The sequence below is a fragment of the Drosophila teissieri genome, chromosome 2R (assembly GCF_016746235.2).
Source record: "Drosophila teissieri strain GT53w chromosome 2R, Prin_Dtei_1.1, whole genome shotgun sequence".
NCBI classification, from domain to species: Eukaryota; Metazoa; Arthropoda; class Insecta; order Diptera; family Drosophilidae; genus Drosophila; species Drosophila teissieri.
Genome location: NC_053030.1, coordinates 2,361,098 through 2,380,763, shown reverse-complemented (window position 1 = coordinate 2,380,763; position 19,666 = coordinate 2,361,098). Strand labels below are relative to the sequence as shown.

At 41.9% G+C, this 19,666-nt stretch overlaps 2 protein-coding genes and 1 long non-coding RNA gene across 5 annotated transcripts; 2 read left to right on the top strand and 1 right to left on the bottom strand.

Moving 5' to 3' along the window:
* Positions 1 to 7,886: 7,886 nt before the first annotated feature.
* LOC122613513 (P protein) lies at positions 7,887 to 10,321 on the top strand. Its single transcript, XM_043787719.1, has 2 exons — positions 7,887 to 8,025; positions 8,082 to 10,321. The coding sequence occupies exon 2, from the start codon at positions 8,105 to 8,107 to the stop codon at positions 9,938 to 9,940; it is 1,836 nt and encodes a 611-aa protein (XP_043643654.1). The 5' UTR covers positions 7,887 to 8,025; positions 8,082 to 8,104; the 3' UTR covers positions 9,941 to 10,321.
* Positions 10,322 to 11,791: 1,470 nt separating this feature from the next.
* LOC122614072 (protein tiptop) lies at positions 11,792 to 18,067 on the top strand. Of its 3 annotated transcripts, XM_043788542.1 has the most exons (4): positions 11,792 to 11,996; positions 12,058 to 12,579; positions 13,226 to 15,660; positions 15,857 to 18,066. In XM_043788542.1, exons 2-4 carry the CDS (start codon positions 12,524 to 12,526, stop codon positions 16,432 to 16,434), a joined length of 3,069 nt encoding a protein of 1,022 aa, XP_043644477.1. In that variant the 5' UTR covers positions 11,792 to 11,996; positions 12,058 to 12,523; the 3' UTR covers positions 16,435 to 18,066. The 3 variants fall into 3 exon arrangements, with proteins under 3 accessions (XP_043644477.1, XP_043644476.1, XP_043644478.1); XM_043788541.1 differs by having other exon boundaries at positions 11,792 to 12,579; XM_043788543.1 differs by lacking the exons at positions 11,792 to 11,996; positions 12,058 to 12,579 and adding an exon at positions 13,093 to 13,157 and having other exon boundaries at positions 15,857 to 18,067.
* Positions 18,068 to 18,733: 666 nt separating this feature from the next.
* On the bottom strand, positions 18,734 to 19,245 carry LOC122614728. The gene is made up of 2 exons (XR_006325760.1): positions 18,967 to 19,245; positions 18,734 to 18,901 (listed from the first exon to the last, which is right to left on the bottom strand). It is a non-coding gene; the product is annotated as an uncharacterized LOC122614728 (long non-coding RNA).
* Between the last annotated feature and the right edge of the window lie 421 nt (positions 19,246 to 19,666).

Here is a 19,666-nt window from a genome sequence, read left to right as displayed (position 1 = left end):
TGGTAGTATTATTAGCACTTCAGCTTTGCCGAAAATGCAGATTTATTACCGTGGACAACAATCAACTTTTTATGCCACTTATATATGAAGTAAATAAATGACGTACATATAAGAAAATACCCTACACACGAAACCTAGACAACAACCTGTAGCGAGATACCTATTATTCCATTGTTATATTATGAACATTATACCTGTTATTCAAATCAATACGACATAAACATATACTCACGCTTTTGATCGACAGCATCCTAGTTGTAAACATTTCACCCGCTTTTTACTTCGCTTTTACTTACAAACTTTTAAGCAAGGGTTCCAGCCCATTACATATTCGACAGTATAAATCAAAGTTGAAATGGCCATCGGAATTTTCTGATCAAAGTCCACTTTCGCTGTCATACTTATAACAATAAAAAATTTGCAAAATCTGTTTTAATTTGTTTTAATTTGAAAACAAAATGCATGCATAATCTCAACTTTTTAGCTTTTATAGTTCCTACCGACATGCCAGAAAAACTAGATTTGGTGGAAAATTTGTAACAGGTACAAGAAATCGTTTGCGACCATATAAAATAGATATATTCCTAATCAGGATCAATAACCGAGTTGAGCGCAAGTTTTTTTTTCCAAATGTTGCCACGCCCCTCCTAACGTCCACAAACCGCCCACACTTCTGAAACATTTTTAAATGTTGTAAATTTTATTATTTTTTTTCCGAAATTCTATCGAAAAATGTTGAGATTTCAACCAGCCGAGTTAACTGGTATCTGTAAGTCACATCTGCATACAGCCGTGGACGTATAAATAGCACAAAATGAAGTTAATCTTTTTGAATAGTTTTTTTAATTAAAAAAAATTTTTTGGAAATAAAACAGCTTTCGTTCTTCATAGCTTAGCTTATAAACTAATAAATTAATTAATCAAAATGAATAAATGTTTAAAAAAAAAGATGTGGAAATTTAAAAACTAAAAAACAACGAAAAATGCGTGGTCACAGAAATAGCACAATTTCAAAATATCTTCAATTAATCATAAAAAATAAGTTTAAAAGTTCCAGTTCCATGTAAAGCAAATTTAATATTTGGTTGAGTATCCATGATTTTCGATGACTGCGTTACATCTTCAACCCATACTCTCCACAAGCTTCTGACATCTATCCTTTGGAATGGAGTTCCAGGCTTCTTGGACACCTTTCCACAAATCGTCAAGATTCGAAAATTTTTTTTTGGATATCATAACCTTGACATCATTCCATAGATTTTCTATTGGATTTATGTCAGGGCTTTGAGCCGGCCATTCCAGAACTTGGATGGATTCGAACTTCAACCACTTTTTAACGACACGAGATGTGTGCTTTGGGTCGTTGTCGTGCTGGAATGTCCATTTCAGAGGCATGTTCTCAAACATAAATGGTTCCATTTGATTTTTGAGAATGTCCACATACATAAAGCGATCCATGACGCCATTGATCCGGTAAAGCGGACCCACACCACGCCAGGTGTGTGCTTTCCTCGACCCATTTTTTTAACTTTTGTATTAAATTACATTAATTTGTTGACGAAATTTTTTAAATCACGAAAAAAAACTTAGGAAAACCACTTTTTACACGGAATTTGCTGTAAGTTCTTTAAAGTGTGCTATTTCTGTGACCACGGTAAATAAACGCTCGCGAACGAAAATTAAGCATAAAGAAGAATAAAAAAATGATAATGGTAAATTTTTGGGTTGTACGTCATCTAGAAGAGAGCAATATTCAATTCACATCAAAATGTTTTGAATCGAAAGCCTTATACTTCTGAAATAATCGATCTAAAGTTACTGTTCTGAAGTGTGCTATTTATACGTCCACGGCTGTATGTGCTACCGAGGATCGGTTATCGAGCAGCAATGGGCCGGTCCGGGCCCAAAGGCTTATTATTGTATAGGGAAGATTTATACCCGAGAGGAGCAAAAAATTCCCAACATCTGTGGTCTCGTGTCCACGCGCTATGTCAATGTCAACGGCGGACAAAACTGGACAGTTAGTAGCCGGGGAAGATGCAGGACTGGTGCGCCTGCGTAGAATCGTATTTGAACAAATAACTCTGAGTCGACCATATCATTTGTCAAGTTTTTGTTATTTCACGGCTTGGGCTTGGGCTTCCCCACTCCCGCCTTGGTGGTGATCTTGTTAATGAAATGAAAACCGCAGATGTTGTGTTTAATAGATGAAGAAGTTTACAAAATACAGACGGAAAAGGGAATAGCATTTTCATTTCCAATAAAGTGTGCATTTTTATTATCTAACCTTAAATGTTAATGACACTGTGTGACAAAGTCATTTGGAGTCATTGCTTTAACAAGCTAAGAACGGATTTCAAATGGTTATGACACAAGCATCAACTGCAATACTAAGCCGGTAGATTATAGTCGTTTTACACGGTCAGAATCGGATTCCAGCGGCCAACAACCACAATGGAAATGGTTTTTATTTGCCTTGGGCCCACAAAGTGAGGCCAGAATACCTGACCAAATTGTCAGATGGGTGTCAACGAGTGCCGTTGAAGGATTCACGATGTGACAATGATCCGCCGCCTAACATGCGGCTAAACGGCAAACAAAAACAAACTATATATAAAGAAAACAAAAAGCGATGCTGATGGCGGCCAGGATGGGCAAAAAGCTTGAAGTTCACAATTGTAAAAAGTTAGGGAATATGTGAGAGACGGCCTCAAAACGGAGTTCGCCAGCAGGCATGACAATTATATAGGTAATACAGTTATCATTAAAACATCTAAGAGTCAAGCTCCTCCTAAAGCCAAATAATCAATTAAAAATTATTTATTTGAATAGACAACTGACCAACAGTTTATGATTTAAATAATAACTAAACTATTTGTTAAGTAAATTCTTGTAATGTTATGAAAGGTTTCTAGTAGCTCTTCTTAAATACAATGTTATGATAATGCCGAGTGCAGTAGGGATACAATTTTCTTAAACCGCAATTTGACGCAGTGTCAAAATGAGCATGACTTCAAGGCTCTTCTCATTTTCGATGACCTGAATCGCAAATTTAACTATATGTACATATATGATTGGAAATATACAAAAATCTTGGCATCACTAGTCTACAGCAGCAGAAACTAAGAGCCATTGAAAAAAGTAGAACCGGCAATCATAAAATCAACAACTATGAAATTCATCACCCTCCGTGAAAACCCTCGCCTCGTTGACACTTCCGCCTGGCACTACAACTTGGACGAGTGTATTAAGTCTGCACTGGATTTAGATGGTCCGGCAAGGCAGCAACACGAACAGCAACAAGAACAGCAAAGAGCGCGACAGCAACACTCCACTGTGGACAGCCAACACAACAGCAGCAGCATCATCACTCACAGACGGACCGGCAGCATAACGGTGACGGGTAAGTGAAATTAATTGCATTGTTTTTGGCCAATGAATTCCTAGTTGGAAGTTTTTGTTTTCGGCTTAAACGGCTTGCCGCCTTTTTGCCGAAACACCAGATCCCGCTAGAGCACCACCAACAGAAACCAAACAAGCCAACCATGGTGAAAGCGGCTCGTTTCTCTGTCCGGAACCCATATCCCGATCCGATCCCCGTTCTACCCATTGCCTTCTGACATTTTGCAGTTCATCACATGTGATTGTTTTGTATGTTGCAAAAAACATTCAATGGACACTGTATCCTGAGTTCCGAAGGCTCCCAAACCTAAATACCGGGGATTATTATTAAAGAATAAATATTATATATAATATTATTATATATTATTATTATATAGTATACATATATATATATATATAAATAATTTTTTTAAGCTCCAAACTGTTGCATAGACTATTGTAAAAACAGCAAGGCATGTTGGTTTCAGTGTGCGACTGGCAGAATGTTTTTGGATCCCCACGTTTGTTCCTCCCGCCGCCAGTCGTCATTGTCCTGTTGTCCTCATCGCTTTATCGCGCCTAGACCCAGCTTGGGCCTGGAGCACCGGTTTCAGTGCCTACCCAATCCCAAACCGAATCCGAGTCCCGGCTCCGTCTACATATCCTTCCCACAGCTCTCCAACTCCTGGCTAGCAGTCTCGTGGTGGCTCTTGCTCTAGTTAGTTACCATCATCAACATGTTGACATGTCTATGACTGCATGCGGACGTATGTGTGCGCTGACGTACTGTTTGTGACAGTGTGTGTGTGGGGAACGGGTGTTTGGTTGTGAGTTGCAGTACGCTAACCGAGCTCAACAGCGTTTATCACTCATGCTTATGGTCTTGTTTTTGCGGTGATATATCACACTTGACACTCATTCATTCAGAATCGGAGTTTAGTGTTTTGGGCTCGTTAGGACTCATCCACGCCTCCATGTGAATTTCAAAGCATTCTAAGGCAGCAATGCGAAAATAAACTTTCGCCCATTTCGTTTATAATTCTGTTTATGTTTATGGCCCTGTCTTTGAGTAACTATTCGGATTATTTAAATTTTATTTAATTTATTTGGAAACGATTTCTTCACAATTCTATATTTCTTTACAGTCCTTATATTGATATTTATGCACTACACTGTAGTGTTGCCCTGTAAGTTTTCCAGTTACAGATGGCACATAGATATGTTTATAGGGCAATGTACGGAAAAGTATATTTTATATACATACATATCTGCATGACTCCAATGCATTTCAAAACCAGGCTTTGTTTTTGTTGAGTTATTTTACCCGTTACTCGTAGAGTAAAAGGGTATATACAATTTGTTGAAAAGTATGGCAGGCAGAAGGAAGCGTTTCCGACCATATAAAGTATATATATTCTGGATCAGGATCAATAGCCGAGTCGATTTGGCCAAATCCGTGTGTCCGTTCGTCCGTCTGCCCGTCCGTACGAACGTCGAGATCTCAGGAACTATAAAAGCTAGAAAGTTGAGATTAAGCATGCTACGCCCACTCTAAAGCCCACAAATCGCCCAAAGCTACCACTCCCACAATTTTGTAAAATGTTTTGATATTTAAAAATTTTTTTTTAGTATTGTAAATTTCTAACGATCTGCCAAAAATTGTTTTTGCCATGCCCACACAAACCGCCCAAGCTGCCACGCCCACAGTTTTGGTAAATATTTTCATATATTTTTTTTAGTCTTAGAAATTACAATCGATTTTCTAAAAAACTTTTTGCCACGCCCACTCTAACGCGCACATACCGCCCAAAGCTGCCACGCCCACACTTTTGAAATATGTGGTGGGAAACGCTTCCTTCTGCCAGTTACATACTTTTCAACGAATCTAGTATACCCTTTTACCAAAGACATTATAATTCTAATTATTCTAATGTCTTAGCTTTTACTCTACGAGTAACGGGTATAAAAATATACGGATTCCATTTCATACCCCTTGACTTGTACTTGTAGTTCAAATTTTCCAACTGTAAAATCAATGTTAATTAATAAAAATCTACAGAAAGCATACAAAAAATTTGCCCGCGGCTGTTCAAATGTACCACACATTTAACAAACACATATCCTTTAATCCCAAAGCTTGTAAACAATTGCCAAAACCATAATTAACTCTGCTGAATTCCATATAACTTTTGAATGCACCTGAAAAGTGGACAGAGTTTTTAGGTACCTGCCAATCAAAGCACTTGATTTTTACGATTTTTTAATTAACAATAAATGAATCTGGCTGTTAAATGAATCGTTGTACCTTTGTCTACTTTATAAAGCGTACCTTTATCTGTGTCATATGGTGCTTAGGGCAAGGTCTGCTGCCTGCAATATAATGTCATTCTGGAAACGTAACTGCCTTTGTGATTGTCATCTGGCCGCATCTGTCACCGCGAAAAATGTGTCGGAATTTTTTTCAATCTGTATTTTTTGACAGATGGACACGATGTGTGTAGGGGTCTGAAAAGTATTGGGTGGAGTTTCGCGAAAGGTGCAATGTGTGATAAAAAATCGTGTGTCAATTCGTTTTGTGACGTTAACCACTACCTAAACAACAAAAACAATACCAACCGTTTTGGCAGGCTTCAAAAACGTTTCTGCTGCAATAGAAAAAGAGGCGCGATACATGACATCTACGGCAGGGAATTGGCAGCTTCCACAGGTTGCATAGCACAAGCCTGATTGACGGCCGGCCATTCCTATGTAGGCAGGACATGGCTTTTGAACGAACTGAGAATACCATGCTAAGAGAAAATAAACTATAACTGAATGTGAGTCGCATCTGAAATTGGAGTTGATCGTGTCTTAGGAAAAAAGCGTTGATATATTATTGCTTCCGCCTTAGACTTTTAATACTCAACTAAGCCATTAAAACAATTTCTGAGTATACATACTGTACAAACAATAAGAATGTAAAAGTTCTAATCTACTTACTAAATTCTTGTTAACGACTAGACTAATCAAATTTTTGGTAAACATTGTAAACATTGTATCACAAAAAGTAGAATGAAGATAAAGAACGAATTATTATTTATTCTGTTTTTAAACCTAAATGGATATTGCTTTTTATTATATTTCACAATTGTCTTTTATGTTGGGCGTACCTATATTTTACTATATAATGGCTGGCATATTTAAAAAAGTTATTTTATTTTTAAAAGTATAGTTTGATGCAAAGTTACATTTTTAGCTACTTTGGCTTACTTTTTACCTATTGTTGGTACTCTATTTATTGTTAACCGTTGAAGTTTGAATACAAATCATTTTATTTATAAAATAGCACTTTAAAATTATTTTATTCAATACAAAAAATCCCAGAATTGGTATTTTGGATCTTAATCCGTTTTAATCGCAATGGATGGCATTGAGAGTCTACGAAGGCAACTACTATATATGTATGTATGTATATACTCGTATACACGAAGAAATTAAAATATGCTGTAGTTGTCTCATCATAACGAGCGATACAAAAGGATACGAACTAACTAAAAAGATTACAGACTTGTAAAATCAGTTATTCGGTTCAGGAGAAAAGGTGGTGAAAATGTAAAAGAAACAATTAAACAAAACAGAACGCTATAGTCGACTTTCCCGACTATCTGATACCCGTTACTCAGCTGGTGGAAGTACAAGAAGAAATTTCTACACTGACAGTTTTTGGCGGTTTGTGGGCGTTAGAATGGGCGTGGCAGATCGATTTTTTTGGCAAATCGATAGAAATTTACAAGACTAATACAAAAATGAAAAAATATCACAACATTTTTCAAAAGTGTGGGCGTGGCAATTTTGGGCGGTTTGTGGGCGGTATAGTGGGTGTGGCAACATGAATCGACATAATTGCGCTGCGTCTATGTCTCTGGAGTCTGCATGCTGAATCTCAACTTTTATAGTTCCTAAGATCTCGACGTTCATACGGACGGACATGGACAGATCGACTCGGCTATTGATCCTGATCAAGAATATATATGCTTTATATGGTCGGAAACGATTCCTTGTGCCGGTTACATACTTTTCAACGAATCTAGTATACCCTTTTACTCTACGAGTAACAAGTATAAAAATTGTGTGACGCCTTTTTATATATAAGGTTATTTGGTTCTGTTGTGACCTGAATAATATTCAATTCTCTGCAAAATGTCTCTAAAGGCGACATTTTGAAGCCTATAAACAGATAGACTGGTTTGCGTAGAACCGTTCGCACAGCCAGAAGAGCATGGCATATTGGCTCGGCTACTGATGCTAAGCGAGAACATATTTATGTATGTATATTCATACATTATTGTTCATTTTGGAATCGGAAGTGTGTCAATCACTTCTGGCTGGCTCTCCATCAGAAACAATACTAAGCAATATTTTTAGCCTATTGCATTTGCAGGAAAAATATATTCATATATTATATCCTCCAGAACTCAGTCGTGTTCTACTTATAATTCAAATGAAAATTCTAAGTAATCTTTTGGGTTTAAACTCAGGACGTTTAGACGGCAGCCGTTTGCAGGCGTGGCCTAACATACGCCAAACCAGATCGAATATCCGACGACAAGATGACGGTGAACAGCCCTCTGGCCGCCATGTGAAAATTATTCATATTGTCAAAATGTGCATTCTGTTGCTGCTGTGGTTGGGCTGTGCATTTATAGTGTTTGTTTTTGCAGCCGAGAAAACGCCACGAAGCACTATGATCACCGTGATGCCCAACAAAACTGCGATAACGAAGGTTGAGCTGCCTAACAATGATCTCAGAATTACATTACTTGGACCAGTACATGGGTATCCCATGAGCTTACCGGAGAAGAGTAATGGAGCTTACGAGGTGGGATTGCGTGTGGAATGGCGTAACTCCGATTTAAACGTGACTTATCGACGGACGGATATGTGGAATATTGGCATAAACAATGATGACACAACATACGCGAAAGTGTCGAAAGACTTCATGGTAAAAAGTACGGGAGGGGCAGATAGTCAAGCAGTAATCTCCCTGGATAGTAAGCGAAATTCTCCGGTATCCCTGCACGTTGTTATGGATACAAATCCGCTTGTCACCGATATGTGCCTTGTTTATTCAGGACTCTTGATACTTGGACTCTATATGCTGATCATTTTCGACGTAATAGATCACACCTTTGCTGCACTCATTATAGCTACCACAGCTATTGCGATTCTCGCTATCCTAGAGCATCGGCCCGACATGCATGAGATAATATCATTTGTTAACTTCGAGCCTCTAATGTTGCTCTTCGGGCTAATGACCATTGTGGATATTATGGCGACAACTGGCGTATTTGATTTCCTTGTCGTTTGGACTTACAGGATTTCCAGGGGTCGCCCGTGGCCTCTGATTTTTTTTCTGAGCATGCTGACCGCTTTCTTGTCCGCTTTTCTGAACAGCGATATCATGGCTTTGTCACTGACTCCAATAACTATCCGTCTTTGCGAGATGATGTCCTTGCGGACAAGCTACGTGCTGGTTGTAATGGCTATATTCGCAGATATTGGCGGTGCATTAACGCCCTTGGGAAATCCACCCAATGCGATTGTAACGACAAATCCGGTGGCGGTTGCAGAAGGAGTTGACTTTGTCAACTTTATAATACACATGATGCCTGGAGTGCTGGCCGCGATGTTTGTGATCTTTGGTATGGTTTACGTGACCCACAGAAAAAGCATATTTGTCCTTGATCAAAATCAGTTGGACCTTATGGAGGAAAGAGCCAGAGGAAAGAAACCGCCCAGCCAGGAAACCCAAGATCGCATAGTTTTTCTTAAGGGTAGCTTGCCGAGCAAGTATTGGCTGAAGCCAGTGGAAGACTATCCAGAAACCTTGGCTGAGTTGGAGGCCAGCAGTCCGATACATGATAAGCCGCTTCTGGTTAAATGCTGCATAGCCCTCATCTTCGCTTTCTTATGCATGGTCCTCCACTCGATACCCAATGTAGCAAATGGGGCTTCCTTGGGCTGGGTAACCTTGCTAGCCGCCTTCTTGCTGATTATCCTGGACGACAAAAACGACCTGAACGCCACACTTGGCATAATCCAGTGGACAATCCTCCTTTTCATAGCAGCCCTTTTTGTTTTGTCTGAGGCCGTGGATCAGTTGGGATTCTTTAAATGGCTCGGGGAGAGAACGGTTCGACTTCTTAAAAGTTTGGAACCACACAACCAGATTGCGGTAATCACCATGGTGCTTCTTTGGATGACCGCCCTACTTACAATCTTCATTGACAACGCCGCAGTTACAATCTTTATGCTAAAGTTCAGCTTCCAGATGGCCAGCAACGATGACATCCCATTGCCCCCGATGTTTTGGGCTTTGATTTTTGGAGCCTGTTTTGGGGGAAATGGGTCCTTATTTGGGGCCGTTTCGAATGAGATTATTGCGCTGATCGCCCTACAGCATGGTTATAAGATATCCTTTTGGCATTTTTTCGTCATCGGATTTCCACTAATGCTTGTGACCATGGTAATTGGTTCGGGATACCTTTTAATTGCACACTCAATCCTTAGTTGGAACTAACATTTGATTGGTTAGAGAAATAAGAAAATAATAGAATCAAAAGATTTTTAAAATTGGTGGGCGTGACAGCGTTTTGCGGTTTCTGGGCTTTCGATTACGCAGCAAATTAAGAAGAATGACAAAGAAGAACGTAACATATGTACATATAAACGTATGTACAAGAAAACTTATTAAACTATACAAAAAACATTTGTAGCTGTTATGATTTCTATACCCGACACTCGTAGAGTAAATGGGTATACTAGATTTGCAGAAAATGCGTATTCGACCATATAAAGACTGTATATAATTGAACAGGATCAATAGCCGAGTCGGACTGGCCATTTCCGGCTTGAACGTCAAGATCTCAGGAACTATAAATCGGACTTAAAGCGCTTTTAAAAAATCGCAATAAAAGAGGACACTTCCTTAAAAATATGTGCATGGTTTTAGTTTCGAGAACTTTACTTGTATCACCTTATTGGTTACATATAAAAGTAAATAATTTTTTTTAACAAACTATTGCTTGTAAAAACGCATAACACAGATGTCAATATCTCCCTTTAAGCATAGCATCCCTAAGCATACAGACTCCAGAGACATAGACGCAGCGCAAGTTTGTCGATTCACGTTTCCACGCCCACTCTAACGCCCACAAACCGCCCAAAACTGCCACGCCCACAATTTTGAAAAATGTTTTGATATTTTTTCATTTTTGTATTAGTTTGGTTTTGCCAAAAACTTTCTGCCACGCCCACTCTAGCGCCCACAAACCGCCAAAAACTGTCAGTGCTGAAGACTCCTTCGCACTTTCACTAGCTGAGTAACGGATATCAGATAGTCGGGGAACTCGACTATAGCGTTATCTCATGTTTCATTTTAAATAATTGGTATTCTAATAACAGTAATGGGAATTTAAATTGATATGATTGAAATCTGTAAGAGGCTCTGCCGTTCTTATTCGCTTCTTTAACAAGTGTGATACACCGAAGTGGAACCGCAAAACTAATAAAGATGCGTAATGGCCGTCTGCGCAAAAGTATTGGAAAATAATAACAGTGTAGGAAAAACGGGAGCAACTTAAAAGGGGACGATGGTGCAGAACTCACAAAGATTTCAGAGACCGAAGTGAATCCATTCTGCCACCTACCCACTGAGCTTGCAGGAATCCTTTTGCGATATGCATGCAACAATTGTTCCCCAAGTGACAATGCCAGCAGGAGATGGCCATACGAAGGCAGAAGCAACCAAACCATTTTAGGAAAAAACAGCACAAAAATGAATGCTTTTCAAGTGCTGCAAAAAAATGGAAACTCTTTAACTTTAACAAACCTCCCTCTCTCTCTTTCGCTCTCTCTCTCTCTCTGTACCTCGCCCTTCTCCGACGCATTGCTTCATTTTCAATTTCAATAAATAACCTTGATTTAAGCGGCAGCGACGTCAACGCCGGCAGAGCAGTCAGCGTTTGACCAGCTGCAATACATGCACAAATGCGGGGGCCCACAAGCGCTCACACATGGGTTTGACCGGCCGCCCCCCACACACAAACACCTGTCACACACCGCTGTCGCTCGCTCGCTCTCCCTGCAATCCTGCAATCCCCCGCTCTCAGTGCAGCAGAGGTGAGCGAGAGCCGCCGCTATAAATCAAAACAAAGGTACACGACCAAGATGCGCAGGCGTCGGTTGGAGCGAGCGTGAGAGCGAGCGCCACTCTCGTTCCATCTCACATCCGCTCTTTTATATATCATTTTAATGGGGAAACTGTCTACTTCTCTCGCTCTACTCAGTTGGGCTGCTCACCACGCTCTGCTGCTGTCGCTCTCGGCCGCTGCCCGCTGTCAGCTCTCAACGTTCCGATTGTCAAAAAGATATTTCGGTCGAATGTTTTAGTTTCGACCTCGGTTGAGCTGGAGACTCATCTAACGGCTTTCTCAGCGGCAAGTTCGAAGTCATGTCGCCTTTGAACGGTGGGTGGTGCAGCAGTTATGGTCGACTCGGTCATCGCTCGACTTGCGACTAAATTGCGAGTGCAGAAAATAGTGTTCACGGAATTAACAGACCTCGATAATCCAAGTGTAAGCGAATAAATAAGTGAAATTATTGTGGCAAGCCAGCAATAAATCACTAAATTAATAGCACTGCCGAGCACCCGCGGCACACGCACAGCTGTTGTGTGTGAAAAGTGAGAAGAGGAAACAGAAGGAAGTGAAATTGGCGGCAGTTTGACCGCAACAGCAATAAAATACGTCTGCAACCCACAAACGCACGCTCACATACATCCCGTTCGTCATCGTCATCGAATCGTCGTGGTCCTCCGCTTCTCAGTCCCCGCCACGCCCCCCCCTTCGGCTCACGAGTCATTGTGACATTTGATTTATTTGACGTGTGTGTTTTTGATAGAAGTTCAACACGAAACCGTCACACAAACACACGTACGCCCGCCGAGGAATTTATTCAGTGAACGAAAATAAAATCGCACTGGGCCGCCGTGAAACGAAAACGCCGCCATAGATGAGCAGCCGGACGGAAGACAGAAGTATCGCCAGGACGTCCAATAATCAAAATTTTGGAAAGCGAGCCGGGGTCTCCAGTATTCCCGAAAATGATGCTGCACGAGGCCGTCATGCTGGAAATCTATCGCCAGGCGCTGAGTGCAAGGTGAGCGGTCCTCCGATTTGATGTTCCAAGCCAATCGCGATTCGATACAGGGTTTTCCGAGGACCTCATCCACAATTTCCGTTTGGAGCTGCGGTGCTCTATTTCAAATATATCGTTGAAGGCCAGCAAGAAATTAAAATTATGCATAAAGTTGAGTGCTGAAACAATCCAGGCTTCGTTAAGCCTATTACCAAGATTTTTAATCGGGCTTGTGTTACATGCTTAAATGTTTGTTGTGATTGCAGAATCTTGCCGGTTGATTAGTGTGGAATTTACTTTATTTAGCTCGGTTTGTGTTGCGCTAAACTGAAAAACTTTTTAGTTTTGACGCGTTGAAAAGTGTTTCCTGGGTATTGAGTTTTCATTTTCTCAACGGGTCGGAAGTGGCTTGTTTTTGCCACTTGGCATATGAACAAATAATAAAAAAGTCAATAAAATATAGTTCTTCAGCACCACAATGGAATGCTTGTTTGCAAGTCGCAGATATTACAATGCTACTATATTAGCAGTAGCACTGGTTCTGTTTTGATGGCCGACCTTTTAAGAGCTATAAAAACGGCTTTTAAGATAAAGAAAATGTATAACGTTATTTGCATGTCACCATGCCTCGATCCTAACCACCATCACTTTCGAATTTTCATTTTAGCGAGCTAACTAGTCCGCGATGCCAGTCTCGGGAGTCCAACACCTCAGCTGGAGCAGTGGCTGGAACGGGCGATGTGCGATGTCCTTCGAATGAATCGCATTGCTCGGCCAACGATCTTTTGACCCCAGCAGCGACGCCCACCCTCACGCAAACCTGCGCTGCTATCTCCCCAAACTCGGTGGGCCTTCCCCTGACGGCGACCCTTCCTCCTGCAGCTGCAGTTTCTCTGCTACCGCCCCAATCCGCCGCCATGGCCGCTTACCTAGCCGCTGCCCAACAAAATCACCTTCTGCTAACGAATCCTTTAGCGGCAGCAGCTTCCCTGGTCCAACATGCAACGCAGCAGGCGGCGGGGCAGAAGGGGGAGTCACCGGCCCTGGATTTTAGCAGAAAGCGGACTACGAGCGACGGGGACGATGGTCAGGAAGAGGACCAGGAACAGGACCAAGAGCCCGAGCAAGATGTCCAGGGCGATAATGGTCCTTTAGATTTATCTGTAAGCACAGGGAAAAGGCTAGCATCGGACTCTCCGCCTGCCAGGAAGATTCCAAGAAGTATATCGGCAGAATACAAGTCCCCTCTACCACCTGGGAGCTGGATGCCGCCCATGAACCCATACTTGGCGGCTGTAGCGGCTAAGACTTGCGGCTTGGCATATTCTAAGTTGGCACCCAGTGAGGCCAGCAAGGCGCTAGAGAAGATGAGTGAGATGAGCCGATTGGAAACACCACCAGCAGTTGCCCGAAGTACAGCCGTCACATCCTCTTCAGGAGCAGGAGTGCCTCTGGGAGGCGGTTCCAGCTCCAGTGGCCGGCACAGCGCGTGGCAGTCTCATTGGCTAAACAAAGGTGCTGATACTGCTAAGGATGTGTTCAAGTGTGTGTGGTGCAAGCAAAGCTTTTCAACTCTGGCTAACTTAACTGCTCATATGAAGGAGACTCAGAAATGCGGTGTTCAGATACCTTCGCCGTTACCAACCGGAGAAGTCGGCCCTCCGACTTCTGCTCCTCCCACAAGGTTGGCCACTTCAGCCTCCAACTCGGCCTGCTCCAGCAGCAGCAGCTCCACCTCGAGCTCTTCAAACTCCTCAAAATCAGAGTTAAATATGCTTATTAAGGAAACTATGCCCCTTCCCAGGAAATTGGTGAGGGGTCAGGATGTTTGGCTCGGAAAGGGCGCAGAGCAAACCCGCCAGATACTTAAGTGCATGTGGTGTGGACAAAGCTTCCGGTCGCTGGCCGAGATGACCAGCCACATGCAGGAGACGCAGCACTACACGAATATCATCTCGCAGGAGCAGATAATTTCTTGGAAGTCGGGCGATGAACGTGAAAGGCCGGCAAACAATGGAGTTCCATCTGCATCCACAGCTGCTTCCCCTTCGACGAATGGCACGGCTCCATCAGTGAGTGCCGTGCTCACGTGTAAAGTTTGTGATCAGGCCTTCGGTAGCCTAAAGGAGTTAAGCAGCCACATGGCCCAAAAATCACACTACAAGGAGTCACCGGCTCCGTCTGCTTCTCCACCAGCTGCTGGCACTGGCAATCCAAAAAAAGGAAGGCAAAATCGCAACGAGAAACGCAAGAAGTCCTTGCCGGTGAGGAAGCTTCTTGAACTGGAGCGATCCGGCTCAAATTGCAGTCTGGACTCGGCGCTAAAGCCCCTGAGGGACTTTGCTGCTGCCACCAAAATTACCTGTGAAAAGTGTGGCAGTAAGATTGAAACTGCGTTGTTTGTCGAGCACATACGAAAGTGTCTGGGCGAAAGTATTCCAATACCTCCCCGTCGATGTAACGCGGGAGTAGAGCGCCAGCCAAGTCCCAGTGTAGGACTAGGAGGTGAAAAATCACCATCAGTCCTAAGTGCCCTGGAGCAACTCATAGAGAAGAGCTTCGAATCGAGAACAAGCAGAACCATGACACTAGGTGGCTATTCCGAAGCTGGAACTCCGCTGGGAGCCAGCATCCTGAAGCGCTTGGGAATCGAGGACAGCAGTGACTATACCAAGCCTCTAATGGAAGCCCAGGCGATGCACCAGCTCCGATCCTCATTCGCCTCGCGAGACCGCAGTGCCAGCGAATCGAGCTCGGCCAGTAGGGTGGAATCTTCCTACACCCCCGACAGACAGCAGGCCACACCCCGCAGAAGTCCAGATACTCCTGCTCCGCCGCCTCCTCCTCCACCGCCCACCATCAAAGCTGAGCCACCAGAAGCGGAACCTTCAGTGGGGGGCGATCGAGAGAGCTGCAGCCCCCGGCAGCAGATCCAAGTGAAGAAGGAGTTCAACATTGAAGCGAGTCGGGAGAGTCCTCGATCTATAAGCGAATCTCCTGCGCCGCAGACTGAAAGATCTCACCCAGATAATGGCAGCCTACTGGCCTTGAACTCCATGTTTGATCAGCTCAGTGGAGTGGAGAGCAGCAGCAACAACTCGGGTAAGAGAAAGTAGTCGTTTATTTTAGCTTTTTGTTATAAAAGGGTAACCCTTAAATAGGAACTAGGTATTACTCCCTTTTTAAATAAATTACATTTTTTATATTCTGCCATAGACAGAAAATTGATTTGACCTCAGAACCTTATAATATATTAAAAAAAATTATTTTAAATGTGCTGAACTCATCCTTCTTCCAGGGAATTGCTTTAACAACAACAACAACAGCAGCAGTAGTGTCTCCGCCCAGAAGCCAAAGTCCCATCCCCTGGCTGCGCTGCAGAAACTGTGCGAGACATCGGATCCCCCAGGCACTGGCCCACGCAGTGGATCGTCCGCAGGATCGTCCGCAGGATCCTCCACCGCATCAACAACACTTTCCTCAGCGAACGGTAGCGATCTAGTGGCCTTTAGCTGGGCCAGCAACGAGGCCGTTCTGAGTGCCAGTAATGGTGGCTCCGGCGGCGAATCGTCTCTCATTAAGTGCTCCTACTGTGATACTCCTTTTGCATCGAAGGGCGCCTACCGCCACCATCTCTCCAAGGCGCACTTTGTGAAAGACGCAGGCGAGGACTCTCCCAGACTCAAGTCCCCCTCTGTTCAGAGCCCTAAGTCGATGCCCTCGGCCTCACCCAGGAGATCAGCTTCCAGGAGTCCGGCGACAGGATCTCAGCAGCCCCTTCCCTCTCCCACCATTAATCCCTATGACGAGAGTCCTCAGTCTAAGTTCCTCAAATACACGGAGCTGGCCAAACAGCTGTCCTCTAAAAACGCCTAGACACGACTAGAAGCTGTCGGAATTTCGCAGAACTCTGGATGCAATTGGGCAACGGAGAACTTGTTACGTCGCCTATGAAAAGAGAAGGAGATTCTACTAGCGAAAGGTTCTGGCACGGATTAAACAAATTCGGTTACAGATTGCAGACGTGTAAGCTATATTTTATAATCAGAATCCTTTGAATTAAGGCTAAATTTGAATTGTTTGCTTTACGAAGCTGGCTGTGTAACGGTCATATAAAATCAAAAGTCCAAATTACTTTAAACTGAATAACGTAAACCAAATATGGTTTTTATTCATAAAAATCGAAGATACTTTCGTCAATATGTGTTAACATAACTTTAGCAGAAAACTGCATCGATTTCGGATCATGATTCTGATCTGCACAGCTCTTGCTCTTTTGTCCGCTCTTTCTCCAAACTACAGATGTTCTCACTGCCTCTCTCTCTCTTTGGCGCTGCACACACAGTCTCTTTATGATTTCCCCTATTTTTGCTGAATTTACCAGAACATTTCTCCAGATTCTCTCTTGAAAACTTGTTCCCCTTCGTCAGTGACGTCACAGCAGTGCTGGTCTGCTCTGTATTATTTCCCAATCGGACAGTCGCAGTCTGAAGCACGAGCGAGAGAGGACTATAGCAAGCTGGAAATTCAATTACCACCACTTTGACGAACTGCTGTCCATCAAAGCGAGTCGGACAGGGATGGCCATAGTGGCCGAGTGACGAGAGGCGACGACACGAGTTCGTCAAAGTGGGATTTGATGGTGGCGAGAGAGACAGGCATAGGACAGTGGGTGTGTATAGAGCAGGAGTGCGAGTGGCTCTACTCAGTGTGAGTGTCAAAAATGGACTTCGTTTTCGAGTGCAATTGAATCGGATTTGAGTGCACTCAGGGAACAAGCCAACCATTACTTGTTTATTTATCCTATGCTCCTTGTCACAATGAATAACATGAAAAAGGGTGCCAAAAATCAAAACTGTTTAAATTTAGAATGATAGCTAACCAGCTCAATTGGTTCTTCTAAGCAATAACAAAACAAAAGCAACGCAGTATACGTAAATCCTTACACTTAAACGATAACCTCAATGATAGAACCAATTAATGGTTGCGTGCAACTCGTAGCGATGCATATGTAGCCCTCATATGAAAAAATGCATTAAATGAATGTAAATACGAGCCAATGGCACTTTCCTTCCATAAGTCTAAAGATTACCGATATTTCCATCAATATATAGCCAAAGCAACGCATGTATACGGAATCAATTTTAAAATGGTATATTCATACATATATTAAACTACATATATAAAAAGCCATGTATATTAGCAGTTCGAGTCTCAACAATTACTAAGAACTTTGAATCTCTAACCTAAGAGTTAAACCTAAGAAGAGGGCAATTTATGCAGAATGTGAACCATTTCATATTGTCCAAACAATCACTTTTACCGTCTCTCTTCGGGATAATTTATATCTATGATATATGGTGAATAATAGTTACTAACTATGTATACGAATTGTATTTTAGTTTTTGTGATATTATTTTTAATCAAAGCCGTTCGCTTCCCCCCTGCCACGCACCGCAACATCCCTTGTATTTCCTGCAACATCTCCCACCCGCTCCTCCGGATTACTCGCTTTAGTTATACAAACGAAATAAAGGCAGTATTCAGAATAGAATTCAATCGATGTTTTCTCTACGACGAGCAAAACAAAGTCGAGTTTGCACTTGATCTTGTTGAATAAGGCTTTCAGAATGATTCAGAATCAGTGGACGGTATGCAGCTCAAAGGAAAATTACCAAGTAGTAAGTAAGGAGTTCAATAAAAAGTTGTACGTTTGACTCTCCAATTTAAAATTTTTGTTGGGGGTTGTGGATGTCGTTCTTTTCAGACTGACTGCAATAAAACCAAAATTAAATCGCCACAGTAAAGTGTGCCAACTATCAAGTACCAAATTCTGTGTATGCATGGGGTTTAGTGGAGAATTATTTTATGTAAGTAGATCAACGTCTAGTTTATTTCAAACAAAAACTTACATACAGCTGCAGGTAAAATAATAGTTGTGCCCACAGACGTTTTCAAAGAACCAAAAAAATAGCTTTTGCAACTCAAATAAATTAAAATAAGATAATAACCACCGTGAGCCACTGTTTTCGAAAATAACTATTTTGGTTTTACCCGATCACAAAATATTCGTGCCCTTCTCCAAGGACCAATACAAGTGTTTTCGAACTTGAAACGTACAGCTGCATGTTTTTTTGTGAGTAACGATTTTCTTGGGTTTCTTGAAATAAGGTTGTTATCTTTGAGTCATTTTCTAATTACTTATCAATTTACACTTAAACTAGAAGTTTTTTTGGCGATGTAACAGGCCCGAAATGCAGAATCCCTCAGTGTCCTCTTGAGCAATGACCTAACCTTAACGAGCACATATTTATAGTTACCTAAGTGAACAAATTTATAAAACCTGTGAAGGAATTGAGAAAAGAATAAGAAATAACTTTTCAATTTTGATAACTGAAAAAATCTTACGCAACGTAGGCATTACTAGAGTCTGCATGTCCTAACCCTCTAGTTCCCGAGAAGTCGACGTTCCTACGGACGGGCAGACGGACAAGGATATATTAACTAGGCTGGTTTTCCGTCTGTTACGGACGGTGTTCCTTTAAATATGTAAAGCTTGAAATGACCTTTGATCTCCATGTCAGACTTGTTGTTTTAAACAACGACTCGGTGGGCTTGTTAAACCGTTAAATTCTTCCATCCATTTGCAAATATTTATAATTGTGATTATGTGCCTATTTAATCAATGCAGACCAGATTAGTCCTTTGATCATACATTTTTCTCCGAGAAATGTGTCCCGATAAGCATTCTGCCGTAAACTTAAAATTTTTATTTTTTATTTGTAATTATAATTATTTCAGCACAAGTTGCAGCACACATTAATAAAAATCGGTTCAACGAATTCATGCAAAAAAAGGCCATTGAAGTATTATTGTTAAATACTATAGATAAGAACACAAACACTTAACCAACAAAAATATAAGCATAGTGTGCGGTGTAGAAAAAGACTTTCAGGTTCAATTTTAATAGCTACAGCTGATGATTGTAACCTAAAATGTGTTTTGAAATACCATTTGGTATAAACATAAACATTGGCTTAAACATAATTTTTTAGCCATGGAAACTGCAAAACTGTGGATACATTCAGCCTTTTTTGCTCAACAACTT

Bases quoted from the DNA above. Each gene is read 5' to 3' on its own strand.
- LOC122613513 (XM_043787719.1), top strand. From the start codon at position 8,105: ATGATCACCGTGATGCCCAACAAAACTGCGATAACGAAGGTTGAGCTG.
- LOC122614072 (XM_043788542.1), top strand. From the start codon at position 12,524: ATGATGCTGCACGAGGCCGTCATGCTGGAAATCTATCGCCAGGCGCTG. The intron at 12,580-13,225 runs GTGAGCGGTCCT...TTTTCATTTTAG, and splicing joins CGCCAGGCGCTGAGTGCAAG to CGAGCTAACTAGTCCGCGAT. The intron at 15,661-15,856 runs GTAAGAGAAAGT...TCCTTCTTCCAG, and splicing joins GAGCAGCAGCAACAACTCGG to GGAATTGCTTTAACAACAAC.